The sequence below is a fragment of the Pleurodeles waltl genome, chromosome 12, assembly GCF_031143425.1.
Source record: "Pleurodeles waltl isolate 20211129_DDA chromosome 12, aPleWal1.hap1.20221129, whole genome shotgun sequence".
NCBI lineage: Eukaryota > Metazoa > Chordata > Amphibia > Caudata > Salamandridae > Pleurodeles > Pleurodeles waltl.
The window spans coordinates 524,440,348-524,461,245 of record NC_090451.1 but is presented as its reverse complement, the minus strand read 5'-3'; the positions used below and the strand labels follow the sequence as shown (position 1 = coordinate 524,461,245).

At 45.1% G+C, this 20,898-nt stretch overlaps 1 protein-coding gene across 1 annotated transcript in view; it reads left to right on the top strand.

The window, feature by feature from the left end:
- CNOT1 (CCR4-NOT transcription complex subunit 1) overlaps positions 1-20,898 on the top strand; it is a 1,177,977-nt gene that overhangs the window by 53,042 nt on the left and 1,104,037 nt on the right. Inside the window, exon 3 of the mRNA XM_069215998.1 lies at positions 19,728-19,835. Within this exon, the coding sequence (XP_069072099.1) occupies positions 19,728-19,835 (108 nt within the window). The remainder of the gene's footprint in view (positions 1-19,727; positions 19,836-20,898) is intronic.

Genomic DNA, 20,898 nt, shown 5'->3' with positions numbered 1-20,898 from the left:
AACAGGTTGTCGAGGAGGGCCAAACTACCTCCAACAACCAAATAAGGTCGACTATGGACTCAGCAGACACGGCGGCCAGAACAGTAAACACGGCGGTAACCATTCGGAGACACGCATGGCTACAGACCTCCGGATTTAAACCCGAAAATCAGCAGGCTGTGCTAAATATGCCATTCAATGAAAAACAATTTTTTGGGCCGGAGGTGGATACAGCGATAGGAAAAACTTAAAAAAGACACGGACACGGCCAAAGCCATGGGCGCGCTCTACTCCCCACATAGCAGAGGCACTTTTAGAAAGCCGCAGTTTAGAGGGGGGTATCGGGCCCAGACCACAGAGCCTTCCACCTCATAAGTCAGACTCACATATCAGGGACAATATCAAAGAGGAGGATTTTGAGGACAATATAGGGGTGGACAGTTCCCTAAACCAAGAGGGAAATTCCAGAGCCCAAAAACCCCACAAACTAAACAGTGACTTCAATGTCACAAACATCCACCACACAACACCGGTGGGAGGGAGACTCACAGATTTTTACCACAACTAGGAACACATAACTACGGACGCATGGGTCCTAGCCGTTATCCAACATGGTTATTGCATAGAATTCCTACATTTGCCACCAGATGTGCCTCCAAGAGCACACTATGTCCAAACAACACTTAGACCTGTTACAACTAGAAGTCCAAGCACTGTTACAAAAAGAAGCAATAGAAATAGTACCCAACTATCAAAAAGGAACAGGGGTTTGCACCCTGTATTTCCTAATCCCAAAAAAGGACAAAAGACTGAGACCCATATTAGACCTCAGAACACATAGGGGGTTATTACAACTTTGGAGGAGGTGTTAATCCGTCCCAAAAGTGACGGATATACCACCAGACGTATCCAGACCAGAACACTGAATCTTTACATCAAATCAGATCACTTTCACATGGTGACACTTCAAGATGTGATTCCCTTGCTGAAACACCAAGACTACATGGCAACATTAGATCTCAAAGATGCTTATTTCCATATACCCATACATCCTTCCCACGGGAAATACTTGAGGTTTGTAATCCAAGGCGTGCATTTCCAATTCAAAGTGTTACCATTCGGCATAACAACGGCCCCAAGGGTATTCACAAAATGCCTTGCAGTAGTAGCCGCTCATATAAGGAGACAGCACATGCACGTATTCCCCTACTTAGACGACTGGTTAATAAAAACCAGCACTCAACAACAGTGTCTGCTTCACACACAATATGTTATTGAAACTCTACACAAACTAGGGTTCTCTATAAATTACCAAAAATCACATCTAGAACCGTGTCAAATACAACAATACTTGAGCGCAACAATCAACACACAAAAGGGGATTGCCACTCCAAGTCCACAAAGGGTAAAAGCCTTCCAAAATGTAATACTAAACATGTACCCAAACCAACACTATCAAGTGAGGTTTGTAATGAAACTCCTAGGCATGTCTTCATGCACAGCCATTGTCCCAAACGCAAGACTACACATGCGACCCTTACAACAGTGTCTAGCAACACAATGGACACATGCACAGGGTCAACTTCAAGATCTAGTGTTGATAGACCGCCAAACACTTCTCGCTTCAATGGTGGAATCCTATAAATTTAAACCAAGGGCGGCCATTCCAAGACCCAGTGCCTCAGTACGTGATCACAACAGATGCTTCCATGATAGGGTGGGGAGCACACCTCAACCAGCACAGTATACAGGGACAATGGGATGTTCAACAGAGGCAACTGCATATAAACCATTTAGAGCTGTTAGCAGGGTTTCTAGCATTGAAAGCATTTCAACCTCCTATTAGTCCACAAACACATTCTTGTCAAAACAGACAACATTACAACAATGTATTATTTAAACAAACAAGGAGGGACACACTCATCACAACTGTGTCTCTTCGCACAAAAGATTTGGCATTGGGCAATTCACAATCGCCTAATAGCACAATACATCCCAGGGATTGAAAACCAGTTGGGCGACAATCTCAGTCGAGCTCACCAACAAACACACAAATGGGAAATTTATCCCCAGATACTACAAACTTACTTTCTACGCTGGGGAATACCAGAAATAGACCTATTTGCAACAAAAGAAAACGCAAAATGCCAAAACTTGGCGTCCAGGTATCCACACCCTCAGTCCAAGGGCAAATGCTTTATGGATGAGTTGGTCAGGGATATTTGCCTATGCTTTTCCCCCTCTCCTTCCTTATCTTGTAAACAAATTGAGTCAAAACAGACTCAAACTAATACTGATAGCACCAACCTGGGCTCGCCAACCATGGTACACAACACTACTAGACCTGTCAGTAGAACCTCATCTCAAACTACCAAACAGACCAGATCTGTTAACTCAACACAAGCAACAGATCAGACACCCGAATCCAGCATTGCTCAGTCTAGCAATCTGGCTCCTGAAGTCTGAGTTTGGACATTTAGACCTTACACAAGAATGTATGGAGGTCATTAAGCAAGCTAGAAAACCTACTACAAGACATTGTTGCGCAAACAAATGTAAAAGATTTGTTTATTATTGCCAATAATCAAATTCAACCACTACACGCTTCTGCAGAAAACATCGTAAGCTATTTATTACACATACAAAAATCAAACCTAGCCTTTTCTTCTATCAAAATACATCTCACAGCAATATCTGCAGATTACACATTCAACATTACTCTTTAGAATCCCAGTTATCAAAGCATTTATTGAGGGTTTAAAGAATCATACCCCTCAAGAACACCACCAATTCCCTTGTGGAACCTCAATATTGTATTAACACGACTCATGGGTCCACCATTTGAACCCATGCACTCTTGTGAGATGCAATACTAAACCTGGAAAGTAGCCTTTCTAATAGCTATCACATCTCTTAGAGTAAGTGAAATTCAAGCATTCACTATACAAGAACCCTTTATACAAATACATAAACATGAAGTGGTTCTCCGTACAAATCCAAAGTTTTTACCAAAAGTTATATCGCCGTTCCACCTAAACCAAATAGTGGAACTCCCAGTCCTTTTTCCACAACCAGACTCAGTAGCCGAAAGAGCCTTACATACGTTAGACATCAAAAGAGAATTAATGTATTACATTGATAGAACAAAACAATGTCGCAAGACAAAACAATTGTTTGTAGCCTTTCAAAAACCTCATGCAGGAAATCCAATATCCAAACAAGGCATTGCCAGATGGATAGTGAAATGTATTCAGACCTGCTATATTAAAGCAAAAAGAGATCTGCCTATTACACCCAAAGGCGCACTCCACTAGGAAAAAAGGCGCCACAATGGCCTTTCTAGGAAGTATACCTATGACAGAAATCTGTAAGGCAGCCACATGGTCTACGCCTCATACATTCACAAAACATTACTGTGTAGATGTGTTAAACACAACAAGCCACAGTAGGCAGGCTGTATTAAGAACATTATTTCCAACAACTTCAACTCCTACAGGCCAAGGCACCCCTTTTGGGGAGATAACTGCTTACTAGTCTATGCACAGCATGTGTATCTGCAGCTACATATGCCATCGAACGGAAAATGTCACTTACCCAGTGTACATCGGTTTGTGGCATGAGACGCTGAAGATTCACATGAGCCCTCCTGCCTCCCCGGGAGCCTGTAGCCGTTATAAGTTGATGAAACTTGTACATTTGTAAACATATCATATTTTATACACATTATGTACATACATACTCACTCCATTGCATGGGCACTATTTCTAGCATACACAACTCCTACCTCACCCTCTGCGGGGAAAACAATCTAAGATTGAGTTGACACCCATGCGCAGTGGAGCCGAAAGGGAGGAGTCCCTTGGTCTCGTGACTCGAAGACCTCTTCGAAGAAATACAACTTGTAACACTCTGAGCCCAACACTAGATGGCAGGATAATGCACAGCATGTGAATCTGCAGCGTCTCATGCCACGAACAGATGTACACTGGGTAAGTGACATTTTCCATATATCTATCTATCTGTGTTGGTGCAGTGTGTATGTGTGTGTGTATATATATGTTCGATGGCATGTGTAGCTGCAGATACACATGCTGTGCACATCCCGCCATCTAGTGTTGGGCTCAGAGTGTTACAAGCTGTTTTTCTTCGAAGAAGTCTTTTCGAGTCACGAGATCGAGGGACTCCTCCCCTTTCGGCTCCATTGTGCATGGGCGTCGACTCCATCTTAGATTGTTTTTTTTCCGCCATCGGGTTCGGACGTGTTCCTTTTCGCTCCGTGTTTCGGGTCGGAAAGTTAGTTAGAATCTTGAAAAAATCGTCAGTATTGTTTGCTTTCGGTATTGGGTTAGTTACAACAGATAGACACCGACTTTTAAAGAGCTCCGGTGGCCCTTCGGGGTTTTTTCGATTCCCCTGTCGGGCCTGGTCGGCCCGGCCACGTGTCTCTTCAAGGCTGATGGAACGGACCCCATTCCGCTTCTGCCCAAAATGTCACAACAAGTATCTGTATACAGATCAGCACCTGGTCTGTAACTTGTGTTTGTCTCCAGAGCACAAGGAAGATACTTGTGAAGCCTGTCGAGCGTTTCAGTCGAGGAAGACCTTAAGAGACCGAAGAGCTAGAAGACTGCAGATGGCGTCGGCGCCGACAGGACAAGGGCATTTCGAGGAGGAAGAAGAAACCTTCTCCATTCAGGAGTGGGACTCAGACGAGCTTGATCCCGAAGAAACATCGAAAACCGTGAGTAAGACGTCGAAACATAAAACTCATGAGAAGACCACAAAAGCCCAGGGGACGCCACCGCCAACAGGCCATGGCTTAACCCAAAAATTAGGTGACCGATCATCGGCACCGAAAAAGGGCATGCTTGTGTCGAAGTCATCCGACTCCAGTCGAGATACCGAGACAGCGGCTCCGAGCAAGTTCAGCACCGAGACAGTGGCACCGAAATGGGTCGGCACCGAGATACCACGACGCCGAAAATAAAGAAGGTTTCGTCGGAGCCCAAAAAGGCGACAGAAAAGGTTTTGATTCCGAAACATCCAGCCTCGGAAACGAAAACAGGTTCCTACACAGAGGAACAGGGGTTGTCCTCCCAAATGCAAGGACATAAGTTCGGACAAGAACTTGAATCAATGGAGCCAGACTACACTCAAAGGAGGCTCCACATTCAAAAGGACACAAGGAAGATAAGCACTCTTCCCCCAATTAAAATGAAAAGAAGACTTGCCTTTCAAGAAAAGGACAAGCAGCCACAGGCAAAGGTGGCAAGACAAACAACTCCGCCACCATCTCCACCACCATCAATGCACACATCACCGGTAGCCACTCAGCCACTGATGCAATCCCCGACTCATACTGCTATGAGTCAAGATGATCCCGACGCATGGGACCTTTATGATGCTCCGGTATCAGATAACAGCCCAGACTGTTACCCTGCGAGACCGTCGCCACCTGAAGACCGTACATCCTACACGCAGGTGGTCTCGAGCAGCTGCTTTTCATAACGTCACCTTGCATGCAGAACCAATTGAGGATGACTTTTTGTTTAATACACTATCCTCCACTCATAGCCAATATCAAAGCTTACCTATGCTCCCTTGAATGCTTAAACACTCCAAACAAGTATTTCAGGATCCTGTGAAAGGCAGGGCAATAACTCCAAGGGTGGACAAAAAGTACAAGCCACCGCCAACGGACCCTGTTTATATTACGCAGCAATTAACACCAGACTCTGTGGTTGTTGGGGCAGCTCGCAAGAGAGCAAACTCTCACACCTCGGGAGACGCTCCACCTCCAGACAAGGAGAGTTGCAAATTCGACGCTGCAGGGAAAAGGGTTGCAGCACAAGCAGCAAACCAATGGCGCATTGCCAACTCACAAGCACTTCTGGCAAGATACCATAGAGCTCATTGGGACGAAATGCAGCATTTCATAGAACACTTATCCAAAGAGTTCCAGAAAAGGGCACAACAAGTGGTGGAGGAAGGACAAAGTATCTCAAATAATCAGATACGGTCCTCAATGGATGCAGCAGATACAGCTGCAAGGATAGTAAATACTGCAGTAACAATAAGGAGACACGCATGGTTGCATACGTCAGGATTCAAGACGGAAATACAACAAGCCTTGCTGAATATGCCTTTTAATGAACAACAGTTGTTTGGGCCGGAGGAGGACACGGCTATCGAGAAACTTAAAAAAGACACTGATACGGCAAAATCCATGGGCGCACTCTACTCCCCACAGAGCAGAGGCACATTTCGCAAGACACAATTTAGAGGGGGGTTTCGAGGTCAACCTACGGAAGCCACAACATCACAAGCAAGGCCCACTTATCAAAGCCAAAATCAGCAGGGAAGTTTTCGGGGGCAATATAGAGGGGGACGATTCCAAAAGAATAGAGGGAAGTTCCAAAGTCCCAAAACTCCACAAAACAAACAGTGACTTACATGTCACAAATCCCCAACACACAACACCAGTGGGGGGAGACTAACCAAGTTCTACAAAAACTGGGAGGAAATAAGACTTGTGGGTCCTAGCCATTATTCAGCATGGTTATTGCATAGAATTTCTAGAATTCCCTTCAAGTGTCCCACCGAAAACACACAACATGTCAAAACAACACATAGATCTTCTACAAATAGAAGTTCAGGCGTTGTTGCAAAAAGATGCAATAGAGTTAGTACCAATTCATCAGAGAGGAAGAGGAGTCTACTCACTGTACTTTCTCATACCAAAAAAGACAAAACTCTAAGACCTATATTAGATCTCAGAACATTAAATATCTACATCAAATCAGATCACTTTCACATGGTGACACTGCAGGACGTAATACCTTTGCTCAAACAAGATTACATGACATTAGACCTAAAGGATGCGCACTTCCATATACCAATACATCCTTCACACAGAAAGTACTTAAGGTTTGTATTCCAAAGGGTACATTACCAATTCAAAGTGTTGCCATTCGGGATAACAACTGCGCCAAGAGTTTTTACAAAATGCCTGGCAGTAGTGGCTGCTCATATCAGAAGACAGCAAATACATGTGTTCCCGTATCTAGACGATTGGTTAATAAAAACCAACACACAGGAACGGTGCTCACAACCCACAAAGTATGTCATAGAAACCCTTCACAAACTAGGTTTCTCACTCAACTACAAGTCACACCTCCAAACGTGTCAAGTACAACAATACTTAGGAGCAACGATCAACACAACAAAAGGGATTGCCACTCCAAGTCCACAAAAGGTACAAGCATTTCACAATGTAATACAGGCCATGCACCCAAAACAAAAGGTACAGGTCAAAATAGTGATGAAACTACTAGGCATGATGTCCTCATGCATAGCCATTGTCCCAAACGCAAGATTGCACATGCTGCCCTTACAACAATGCCTAGCATCACAGTGGTCACAGGCACAGGGTCAACTTCAAGATCTAGTGTTGATAGACCGCCAAACATACACCTCGCTTCAATGGTGAAACACTATAAATTTAAGCAAAGGGCGGCCTTTCCAAGACCTAGTGCCTCAACACGTAATAACAACGGATGCCTCATGATAGGACACCTCAACCAACACAGCATACAAGGACAATGGGACCCTCAACAGAAACAGTTTCTCATAAATCACTTAGAATTACTGGCAGTATTTCTCGTGTTGAAAGCTTTTCAACCGATAATAACACACAAACACATTCTTGTCAAAACAGACAACATGACAACGATGTATTATCTGAACAAACAGGGAGGAACACACTCAACACATTTGTCTTCTGGCACAGAAAATTTGGCATTGGGCGATTCACAACCACGTTCGCCTAATAGCGCAGTTCATTCCAGGAATTCAGAACCAGTTAGCAGACAATCTCTCTCGGGATCACCAACAGATCCACGAATGGGAGATTCAACCCCAATTTCTAAACACTTACTTCCAAAGATGGGGAACACCACAGATCTATTTGCAACAAAAGAAAATGCAAAATGCCAAAACTTCGCATCCAGGTACCCACAGGATCAGTCTCAGGGCAATGAGTTATGGATGAGTTGGTCAGGGATATTTGCATACGATTTTCCCCCTCTCCCACTCCTTCCATAACTAGTAAACAAATTGAGTCAAAACAAACTCAAACTCATAAGAATAGCACCAACTTGGGCAAGGCAACCATGGTACACAACACTACGAGACCTTTCAGTAGTGCCTCATGTCAAACTGCCAAACAGACCAGATCTGTTAACTCAACACAAACAACAGATCAGACACCCAAATCCTGCATCACTGAATCTAGCAATTTGGCTCCTGAAATCTTAGAATTCGGACATCTAGACCTTTCACATGAATGTATGGAGGTCATAAAACAAACCTACAACAAGACATTGCTATGCAAATAAATGGAAACAATTTGTTTATTACTGCCATAATAATCCAATTCAACCCTTACACGCATCTGCAAAAGACATCGTAAGCTACTTACTGCACTTACAAAAATCAAAGCTAGCTTTTGCATCCATTAAAATACATCTCACCGCAATTTCAGCTTATCTGCAAATTACGCATTCGACTTCACTCTTTAGGATCCCAGTCATAAAGGCTTTTATGGAGGGCCTAAAAAGAATTATACCACCAAGAACACCACCAGTTCCTTCATGGAACCTCAACATTGTCTTAACACGACTCATGGGTCCACCGTTTGAACCCATGCACTCATGTGAGATACAATACTTAACGTGGAAAGTTGCGTTTCTCATTGCCATCACGTCTCTAAGAAGAGTAAGTGAAATACAGGCATTTACCATACAAGAACCCTTTATTCAAATACACAAGCATAAAGTAGTTTTACAAACTAATCCAAAGTTCTTACCAAAAGTCATATCACCGTTTCACTTAAATCAAACTGTAGAACTACCAGTGTTCTTTCCAGAACCAGATTCTGTAGCTGAGAGCACTACATACATTAGACATCAAAAGAGCTTTAATGTACTACATTGATAGAACAAAACAAATACGGAAAACAAAACAACTGTTCGTTGCTTTTCAAAAACCTCATACAGGGAATCCAATATCCAAACAAGGCATTGCCAGATGGATTGTTAAATGTATTCAAACCTGTTATCTCAAAGCAAAAAGAGAACTGCCTATAACACCAAAGGCACATTCAACTAGGAAGAAAGGTGCTACTATGGCCTTTCTAGGAAACATTCCAATGACTGAAATATGTAAGGCAGCCACATGGTCTACGCCTCATACGTTTACCAAACATTACTGCGTAGATGTGTTAACAACACAACAAGCCACAGTAGGACAAGCAGTACTACGAACTTTAATTCAAACAACTTCAACTCCTACAGGCTGAACCACCGCTTTTGGGGAGATAACTGCTTACTAGTCTATGCACAGCATGTGTATCTGCAGCTACACATGCCATCGAACGGAAAATGTCACTTACCCAGTGTACATCTGTTCGTGGCATGAGACGCTGCAGATTCACATGCGCCCACCCGCCTCCCCGGGAGCCTGTAGCCGTTTAGAATTTGTAAATATATCACTTTAAACCACATTATGTACATACAGTTTTACTCCATTGCATGGGCACTATTACTATAATACACAACTCCTACCTCGCCCTCTGCGGGGAAAACAATTTAAGATGGAGTCGACGCCCATGCTCAATGGAGCCGAAAGGGGAGGAGTCCCTCGATCTTGTGACTCAAAGACTTCTTCGAAGAAAAACAACTTGTAACACTCCGAACCCAACACTAGATGGCGGGATGTGCACAGCATGTGAATCTGCAGCGACTAATGCCACGAACAGATGTACACTGGGTAAGTGACATTTTCCATTTATACATGTATGTTCGATGGCATGTGTAGCTGCAGATACACATGCTTTGCACATCCCGCCATCTAGTGTTGGGGTTGGAGTGTTACAAGTTGTTTTTCTTCGAAGAAGTCTTTGCGAGTCACGAGATCGAGGGACTCCTCCCCTTTCGGCTCCATTGTGCATGGGCGTCGACTCCATCTTAGATTGTTTTCTTTCCGCCTTCGGGTTTGGACGTGTTCCTTTTCGCTCCACGTTTCGGTTCGGAAAGTTAGTGAAAATCTCGGAAATTTAGACGGTATTGTTTACGTTCGGTATCGGGTTAGTTACAACAGATCGAGACCGAATTTTGAAGAGCTCCGGTGGCCCTTCGGTGTTTTCGATTCCCCGGCGGGGCCTGGTCGGCCCGACCACATGCGTCTTCAAGGCTAATGGAACGGACCCCATTCCGCTTCTGCCCCAAATGTCACAACAAGTATCCTTATACAGATCAGCATCTGGTCTGTAATTTGTGTTTGTCTCCAGAACACAAGGAGGGAGGATACCGGTGAGGCCTGTCGAGCGTTTCGGTCCAGAAAGACCTTAAGGGACCGAAGAGCAAGAAGACTACATATGGCGTCGGTGCTGACAGGACAAAAACACATGGAGGAAGAAGAGGAAGCCTTCTCCATTGAGGATTCGGACTCTGAAGAGGTCGATCCTGAACAGACGCTGAAAACTGTGAGTAAGACGTCGATACACAAAACTCACGCAAAGATCACAAAAGCCCAGGGGACGCCACCGCCAGCAGGCCATGGCTTAACCCGAAAAATAGGTGACCGAGCATCGGCACCGAAAAAGGGCATGCATGTGTCGAAGTCATCTGACTACGGTCGAGATACTGGCACAGAGCAGACGAGACACCAGGACAGAGCAATCTCGGCACCGAGAGAGCGGCACCGAAGCAAGTCGGCACCGAGAGATCACTACGCCGAAGAGAAAAAAAGTGTTGTCGGAACTGAAAAAAGCAGCCGAAAAGTTTTCGGTACCTAAACATGTGGCCTCTGAACCGAAAACAAGTTCCTACACAGAGGAACAAGGCCTGTCCTCACAAATGCAAACACATAGATTTGGACAGGAGCTAGAGACCATGGAGCCAGATTACACACAAAGAAGGCTCCACATTCAAAAGGAGACAGGGAAGATCAGTACTCTCCCTCCAATACGAATGAAACAGAAACTTGCCTTCCAAGAGAAAGACAAGCAGCCACAGGCAAAGGTGGCAAGACAAGTTACCCCACCACCATCTCCACAACGCTCACCACAACCATCACCGGTAGCCACTCCACCAATGATGCAGTCCCCAACTCATACAGTGATGAGTCGGGATGATCCAGACGCGTGGGATCTTTATGATGCACCAGTGTCAGATAACAGTCCCGAGTGTTATCCAGCTAGACCGCCACCACCCGAGGACTCTACTGCCTAGACACAGGTGGTGTCGAGCAGCGGTGTTTATTAATGTCGGCCTGCATGCAGAGCCAATTGAAGACGACTTTCTATTTAACACACTGTCGTCCACACATAGCCAGTACCAGAGCCTCCCCATGCTACTTGGAATGCTAAAACACTCCAAACAAGTGTTTGAGGAGCCTGTCAAAGGAAGGGCCATAACTCCAAGGGTGGAGAAAAAATATAAACCGCCACCAAAGACCCTGTGTACATCACACAACAGTTAACACCAGACTCAGTGGTAGTAGGTGCAGCACGCAAGAGGGCGAACTCACACACCTCAGGAGATGCACCACTTCCAGACAAAGAGTCGTAAGTTCGCGGCTGGGAAAAGAGTGGCGGCACAAGCAGCCAACCAGTGGCGCATTGCCAACTCGCAGGCCTTGTTGGCGAGATATGACAGGGCTCATTGGGACGAAATGTAACATTTTATAGAACATTTGCCCAAGGAGTTCCAAAAAAAGAGCACAACAAGTGGTGGAGGAAGGACAGAGTATCTCGAACAATCAGATACGGTCCGCAATGGATGCAGCAGACACAGCTGCTAGGACTGTAAATACAGCAGTGACAATACAGAGACCTGCATGGGGCTGCGTACATCTGGATTCAAGCCGGAAATAAAACAAGCCGTGCTGAATATGCCATTTAATGTACAGTTGTTTGGGCCGGAGGTGGACAGTGCTATTGAGAAACTTAAAGAGCCTGATACGGCCAAAGCCATGGGCGCACTACTCCCCACAGAGCAGAGGCACGTTTAAAAAATCAGTTTCGAGGGGGGTTTCGAGGACAAAGCACTGAACCCACAACCTCACAAACAAGGCCCACAACCTCACAAACAAGGCCCACTTATCAGAGTCAATACCAGTGGGGAACTTTTCAGGGACAATATAGAGGGGGACGGTTCCCAAAGAGTAGAGGGAAGTTCCAAAGTCCCAAAACTCCTCAAAATAAACAGTGACTTCGATGTCGCAAATCCCCAACACATAACACCAGTGGGGGGGAGACTAACCAAGTTCTACAAAAAAACTGGGAGGAAATAACAGACATGTGGGTCCTAGCCATTATCCAGCATGGTTATTGCATAGAATTTCTAGAATTCCCTACAAATGTCCCACCGAAAACACACACCATGTCAAAAGAACACATAGATCTTCTACAACTAGAAGTCCAAGCGTTGTTGCAAAAAGATGCAATAGAGTTGGTACCAATTCATCAGAGAGGAAGAGGAGTTTACACACTGTACTTTCTCATACCCAAAAAAGACAAAACTCTAAGACCTATATTAGATCTCAGAACATTAAATATCTACATCAAATCAGATCACTTTCACATGGTGACACTGCAGGACGTAATCCCATTACTCAAACAACAAGACTACATGACCACACTAGACCTAAAGGATGCATACTTCCATATACCGATACATCCGTCACACAGAAAGTACTTAAGGTTTGTATTCCAAGGGGTACAGTACCAATTCAAAGTGTTGCCATTTGGGATAACAACTGCGCCAAGAGTTTTTACAAAATGCCTAGCAGTAGTGGCTGCTCATATCAGAAGACAGCAAATACATGTGTTCCCCTACCTAGGTGATTGGTTAATAAAAACCAACACGCAGGAATGGTGCTCACATCACACAAAGTATGTCATAGAAACCCTTCACAAATTAGGTTTCTCACTCAACTACAAAAAGTCACACCTTCAGCCGTGTCAAATACAACAATACTTAAGAGCGACAATCAACACAAAAGAAGGGATTGCCACTCCAAGTCCACAAAGGGTACAGGCATTTCACAATGTAATACAGGCCATGCACCCAAACCAAAAGATACAAGTCAAGACAGTGAGGAAACTACTAGGCATGATGTCCTCATGCATAGCCATTGTCCCAAACACAAGATTGCACATGCGGCCCTTACAACAGTGCCTAGCATCACAATGGTCACAGGCACAGGGTCAACTTCAAGATCTAGTGTTGATAGACCGCCAAACACTTCTCGCTTCAATGGTGGAACACTATAAATTTAAACAAAGGGTGGCCTTTTCAAGACCCAGTGCCTCAATACGTAATAACAACGGATGCCTCCATGATAGGGTGGGGAGCACACCGCAACCAACACAGCATCCAGGGACAATGGGACACTCAACAGAGACAGTTTCACATAAATCACTTAGACTTACTGGCAGTATTTCTAGCGCTAAAAGCATTTCAACCTATAATAATCCACAAACACATTCTTGTCAAAACGGACAAAATGACAACGATGTATTATCTGAACAAACAGGGAGGAACACACTCAACACAGTTGTGTCTCCTGGCACAGAAAATATGGCATTGGGCGATTCACAACCACATTCGCCTAATAGCGCAATTCATTCCAGGAATTCAAAACCAGCTAGCAGACAATGTTTCTCGGGATCACCAACAGATCCACGAATGGGAGATTCAACCCCAAATACTAAACACTTCCAAAGATGGGGAACACCACAAATAGACCTATTTGCAACAAAAGAAAACGCAAAATGCCAAAACTTCGCATCCAGGTACCCACAAGATCAGTCTCAGGGCAATGCGTTATGGATGAGTTGGTCAGGGATATTTGCATACGCTTTTCCCCCTCTCCCACTCCTTCCATATCTAGTAAACAAATTGAGTCCAAACAAACTCAAACTCATAGCACCAACTTGGGCAAGACAACCTTGGTACACAACACTACTAGACCTCTCAGTAGTGCCTCATGTCCAACTACCAAACAGACCAGATCTGTTAACTCAACACAAACAACAGATCAGACACCCAAATCCAGCATCGCTGAATCTAGCAATTTGGCTCCTGAAGTCTTAGAATTCGGACATCTAGACCTTACACAGGAATCTATGGAGGTCATAAAACAAGCCAGAAAACAAAACCACAAGACACTGCTATGCAAATAAGTGGAAACGATTTGTGTATTACTGCCATAATAAACAAATTCAACCCTTACATGCATCTGCTAAAGACATCGTCAGCTACCTACTGCACTTACAAAAGTCAAAGCTAGCTTTTTCATCCATTAAAATACATCTCACCGCAATTTCAGCTTATCTGCAAATAATGCACTCAACTTCACTATTTAGGATCCCAGTCATAAAGGCTTTTATGGAGGGCCTAAAAAGAATTATCCCACCAAGAACAACACCAGTTCCTTCGTGGAACCTCAACATTATCTTAACACGACTCATGGGTCCACCGTTTGAACCCATGCACTCATGTGAGATACAATATTTAACATGGAAAGTGGCATTTCTAATTGCCATCACATCTCTAAGAAGAGTAAGTGAAATACAGGCATTTACCATACAAGAACCCTTTATTCAGATACACAAGCATAAAATAGTCTTACGAACAAATCCTAAGTTCTTACCAGAAGTCCTATCACCGTTCCACTTAAATCAAACAGTAGAACTATCCGTGTTCTTTCCAGAACCAGATTCTGTAGCTGAAAGAGCACTAGATACATTAGACATCAAAAGAGCATTAATGTACTACATTGACAGAACAAAACATATTCGAAAAACAAAACAACTATTTGTTGCTTTCCAAAATCCTCATACAGGGAATATAATATCCAAACAAGGCATTGCCAGATGGGTAGTTAAATGTATTCAAACCTGTTATCTCAAAGCAAAAAGAGAACTGCCCATCACACCAAAGGCACACTCCACTAGAAAGAAAGGTGCTACCATGACCTTTCTAAGAAACATTCCAATGACTGAAATATGTAAGGCTGCCACATGGTCTACGCCTCATACGTTCACCAATCATTACTGTGTGGATGTGTTAACACAACAAGCCACAGTAGGACAAGCAGCACTACGTACTTTATTTCAAACAACTCCTACAGGCTGAGCCACCGCTTTTTGGGAGATAACTGTTTAATAGTCTATGCAAAGCATGTGTATCTGCAGCTACACATGCCATCGAACGGAAAATGTCACTTACCCAGTGTACATCTGTTCGTGGCATGATATGCTGCAGATTCACATGCGCCCACCCACCTCCCCGGTAGCCTGTAGCCGTTTGAAGTTGATCTTGAATATTTGTAAATAGATCTCCTTAAACCACATTATGTACATACATTTTTACTCCATTGCATTGGCACTATTACTATAATACACAACTCCTACCTCACCCTCTGCGGGGAAAACAATCTAAGATGGAGTCGACGCCCATGCGCAATGGAGCCGAAAGGGGAGGAGTCCCTCGATCTCGTGACTCAAAGACTTCTTCGAAGAAAAACAACTTGTAACACTCCGAGCCCAACACTAGATGGCGGGATGTGCACAGCATGTGAATCTGCAACGTATCATGCCACGAACAGACTTACACTGGGTAAGTGACATTTACCATCTATATGTATATACTGCACCAACATACTTAGCCAGGCAAAGAGTCCTGCTTACTTTAATCAATTAATGGTTTAGCGGAAAGCTTAAATACTAAAGGGGACCCTGTTGTGGTAGCCTTTTAAGCTGTACGATCCAGTGAGAAGAGGAATAGTCCACCTTATAATGTGCCGACCAGCACAGTGCGCAGCTCATTTTAGCCTGTGTTGAGACTTCCACAGTAGGTGCATGCCCAGGAGCCATGACTACCTTTTATATAGTATCTTTCCAGAAAAAGATTCAGAATGAATTTCTCTAACCTAGGCAGAATAGAGGTACTGCAAGGACATTTTTGGTGCATTTGCGTTAGCACTGTTCTTTTAGCCAGTCATCCCGATTCTGCCACTGTTGGAAATTGGCTCTAACCCTTGTGGTTAAAGTTATGGCTGGTACCTGGCTCTAAAATCACAGATGTAAATGAGATGTTCAGTAGAGAACCTTGACAACTGAAAATGACTTTGGGGATTTTTTTTTTTTTTTTTGTACAGCTTCAATTTATCCCACCCCCCCCCGGGAAAAAAAAAAAAACAGGAGAACAGAGGGGTGAGAACCTGGTTTCCTCAAGGACTAACAAGTGGATTTGAAAAAAAAAAAAAAAGATGGTGCAAGAACAGGACCAGACCAGCGGAATCCAAAGGTGGATTTAGGAAGAGGAGGAGCTGCAAAAGAAGGGGACAGAGTTGAGTCCACAATAGTGTCTGGTTGGGGCAGGAGCCGCTACCCACCCTTCTGTGGATGAAGATTTGGATTGACGAGGAGAGATGAACAGCTGTGGAGTCCAGGGGCTGCAGAAAAGTTCTTGGAGCCATGCAGATGTCCCACGTTGGTCTCAGGTTGGGTTGCAGTCATTTAGTGGTCGGGAGAACCACCAAAAAGCCTTGGCAAATGCAAAAAGAGGCAGAAGCTGAGTTACAAGGCCAAAGAGGACCAGGGGATTCAACGCTTGAAGGGGAGTCCAGGCTGACCGTCAGTAGTCTGGAGAGCCAGCAGAAGCAGTCTCAGCCCCCACAGGCAACCCACTGGCAGCAGGCAGAGAAAGTTGCAGTGAGGTATGTCAGCACACCTGGAAAAGAGTCCCATGTCGCCGGAGCAGTGGAGAGGAGACTGCCCTTGGAAGGGTGAGGTGCTGGAGGCCGGGGCTACTTGGAGCCTAAAGATTCCTTAGAGCAGGAACCAACAAGCCTTGGTTGCTTGAAGTATTGTGGTGTACAGGAGTACTGTCCCGCAAGGAGAGGCAAGGGCTCACCGTCTTCCAAGATGGACAGGTGGCAGAAAGAACCCAGGGGACCACTCCAGACCACCACCTATGATGAAGGATCCACGCAGTTCCAGATGAGAGCAGATCCATGCAGCTGGATGTTGCTGTAGTTGCCTGCAAATGCAGGGGAGTGACTTCTTCAGTCCAAGGGATCCCTTGTTGCTTCCTAGTGCAGCTGAAGTCTTGCTGACCCCAGTGGATGCACAGTCGGGGAAATGTTGCAGTTGCTGGAACAAGTTAGGAAACCATGTTGGAAGGCAAGGTTGTCTCAGGAGTTGGTCTTGTTGGCTCCTGAAGTGTCCAGTTGCGGTTTTTGGTGGCCAGTAGCAGAAGTAGATGATTAAGAGGTGTCCTAGTGGAGACTTGCCCTAGTGGAGACTTGCATGCCGAATCTGGGGACCCACCCGCAAGGGAGTCCCTAATTAGCCCTACAAGGGGATTTGATCACACTGCACGGTGACCACTATCGGAGGGGGTGACTGACGTGACCTGCCTGACCGGCCACTCGGATGCTCCCAGCAACCTCTGCACATCTTACTTTCAAAATGGCAGAATTGAGTGGCCACCTGGAAGAGCTCTGAGCACCACTCTTGGGTGGTGAGGGACAGGGGAGTGGTCACTCCCCTTTCTTTTTGTCCTGGTTCACTCCAGAGCAGGGACTGGGGGTCCCTGGGCTGATGTAAAGTGGTTTATGCAAGGAGGGCACCAAATGTGCCCTTAAAAGCAAACCAGTGGCTTCGGGGGGCTACCCCTCTCAAGCCTTGGAGCATCTTGTTTCTAAGGGGGAAGGTGTTTTCTCCCTCTCCCACAGGAAATCCTTTGCTCTGCCTTCCCCTGCTTGAGCTGGCCAAACAGCAGGAGGGCAGAAACCTGTCAGTTGGGCTACAGCAGCACGGGTTGCCTGCAAAACCCTAGAAGACTGATAGGAACCATATTGGGGAGGGGCTAGGGAGGTCCTCTAAGGAGCCCCCACAGTGCATGGAACCATACAACCAATCTGGCAACAGTATTGGGATATGATTCCGATATGTTTGATACCAAACATGCCCAGGTTCGGGATTACCATTATGTATTTAGACACCTGTGTCCAGTACATGGGTAAAATGGCTGCCTTGCACTTACAAAGTCCAGTACAATGGAACTTGAGTTTGTAGGGGCACCCCTGTTCCTACAGGGGCGCCCTCATACACAGGGACCTGCACCCTGCCATCTGGGCTTGAAGGGCCAACCATAAGGGTGACTTACGGTGACCTGTGGTGACAGGGTGCATACACCTTTTCACACAGGCTGCAATGGCCGGGCTGCAGACCTAATTTGCATGGGCTCCCATGGGTGGCATGACTTATGCTGCAGCCCTTGGGGGGGGGGTACCGCTGGTTTCCCAATACCCTGGGTACCATATACTAGGTGCTTATAAGGGGACACCAATTGTGGAGTGCACAAAATTCCAAGGTAAACTAATTTGGAAGTAGCAAGAGCACAATCACTGGGGTCCTGGTTAGCAGGATCCCAGCAAAAACAGTCTAAGCACACTGATGGCAGGCAAAAAGTGGGGGGGTAACCATGCCAAAAGGATACTTTCTTACACTATGCCCGATCTAACAAGGCAGAACAGTACTATCATGTGGCCGATATAGGGCCTTGTGCCACTAGATCATTGAATGAAGAATAAATAAAACTAAGTCATCCAGGGCACTGAATAATCCAAAGCTATGCATTTAAAATTCTCATTATTCCCAAGATCAGCTTTCGATCAGTCTCCCCACAGGTTATATCCCCAAATAACCCCCTTCCCTGAAAATGTGTTTAGGATGCTGCATTTGGTTGTGCCGGGACCGCTGCACCCAGGACCTCTCGAGTCCCTGTAGTGCCAACTAATAAGATCCTATTTTTGAACAGGACCACAATGTATGTAGGCATGTGCCCTGCTCCCCACATCCCTGGAGGCAGCTTTTAGTGGGGCTTCTACCCATGGCATGTATGGACGTGTGGGAATAGTTGGAATGTAGAATGCGTAGTTGGATTAGGAAAAATCCTGTTTTGATTGCAACCTCCCTTAAGGTACCAGTGGCTTCTTTCATTCACCCTCTGCAAATTCTCTCACCTCGGTTTCCCATTTGCCCTTCCTTATCCCCATGCGTGAGATAAATCTGTGGGACAATGTCCCATTCACCTAGATTTGAACCATAGGGTTGCTATACAGGAGGTGTATCCAGCCTAAGAGTTTGGTTCCAAATCCCAGCCTCTTCAACACACCAGACATGTAGTTCCACTCCAGGGTGTTGAAGGCCATTGAGACGTCCATGGACAACGCTATTGTGGACACTGTTGCGTCTTTCATTCCAGGTAATACCCAAAATTGACTATGGAGGTTGAGTCTGGCCTCCCTAGTTGGCATGAAACCGGATTGGTCCAGATTTACAAGGGAGACAATCACTTGAAGAATTGGGTTGGCTAGCAGTTTGGTTATGATTTTTATCTCCACGTTGAGGAGAGAGATGGGCTGGTAAGAGTTACACCTGTTCGGGGGTTTCCCTGCCTTGTGGATTCCAACAGACTTTAATTGTGGCACACACTATTAGCTTCCTTTGACAACACAGGAACTTTGCTTTCTGTTTAGCATCACAGGTAAACATTTTTAAAAGTGTTTACTTCATGAGAACTTGATTTTGCTCTGAAGTGCAAAATTTATATGCTGCTATAACCGCTTAATTGTATATTCTCTCCTTCTGTGTTTTTGCTTCCTATCAGATTGTTACACAGCACGGCCCTGAGGCAGACAGGCATTTACTACGCTGTCTATTCTCACATGTGGACTTCAGTGGCGATGGTAAAAGCAGCGGCAAAGATTTTCATCAGGTAACTTTGATTACATGTCACTAATCCTTTCTTTGAGTACGGATTACTTGATGCTGATGTGGTGCAGAAACTTGGTGAAGATGTAGCTCATCTGATGGATCCTTCTACCTGCGCATTCCTTACCTTTTGGCAATACTTCAGATGCCAGACTGGTATGGAAAATGCTTCTTCATACATCTACTGTGATGCTAGGGGGTGGTGGCTCAAAATATACTAAGTGATGCAGAGCAGAGTGCTGTGTTTTGAGGTATAGTGATGTAGCATAGGATATGCGGAGTGGCATGCAGTGTATTGGTGTAGAGTGGACCATTATCCAGTATTGGATCTTTCATAAATTCACATGCTTGAATCCTCACCGTCGTCGAAGTGGGAGTCCCACGGTACATAAAATAGCAATAAATAATAAATACATTTTTTTTTGCCATAGGTTATAATGGAGCCAGCACTTGCTCATATAGCCTATCCATGTCCTTTTGTGAAAAGACCCAAACCTGCCTGCTGTCCAATCAGGCACCAGCACCCTCTAGAACCTTCCCCAGAGAAGCTCCCTTCCTCCAGATTTTCTACCGCACGTCGTCTGAAGGGAGTCTCCCTGAGCTCTGCTCAGTCTTTTCTTCTACTTTAGAAATTTTCTCTCAAAAGAGTTGGAATTATGTCAGATTCTTCTAGAAAAGGCCTTTTCCGCCCTTGCAAGACCTGTCGGAAGAAAAGGCTCCATGTGACCCACATAAAGACTGTTTGTACTGTCTCTACCCACAACATGAGGTTAAGGACTGCAAAATATGTCGCACCTTCTCCACAAAGACCCTCAGAGACCGGGAGGGCAGGCTCCTGACATGGTTACAGGCCAAATCCTGTACTTCAGGTGAGGAGAGTGGGTCAGAGAGGCCACATAAAAGGTCCAGATCTGAGGACCTAGGCCACATAGAAAAATCCAGGAAGAGGCAGAAATCTCATCATGGGAAGGGCTTACAGACTTCAGTCTCCTCTGAGCCTTCCTCTCCTCTTCAAAGGAAGGAGTCCTACCATCTATCTCCTTCTTCAGAGCCTTCCACTTCTGGAA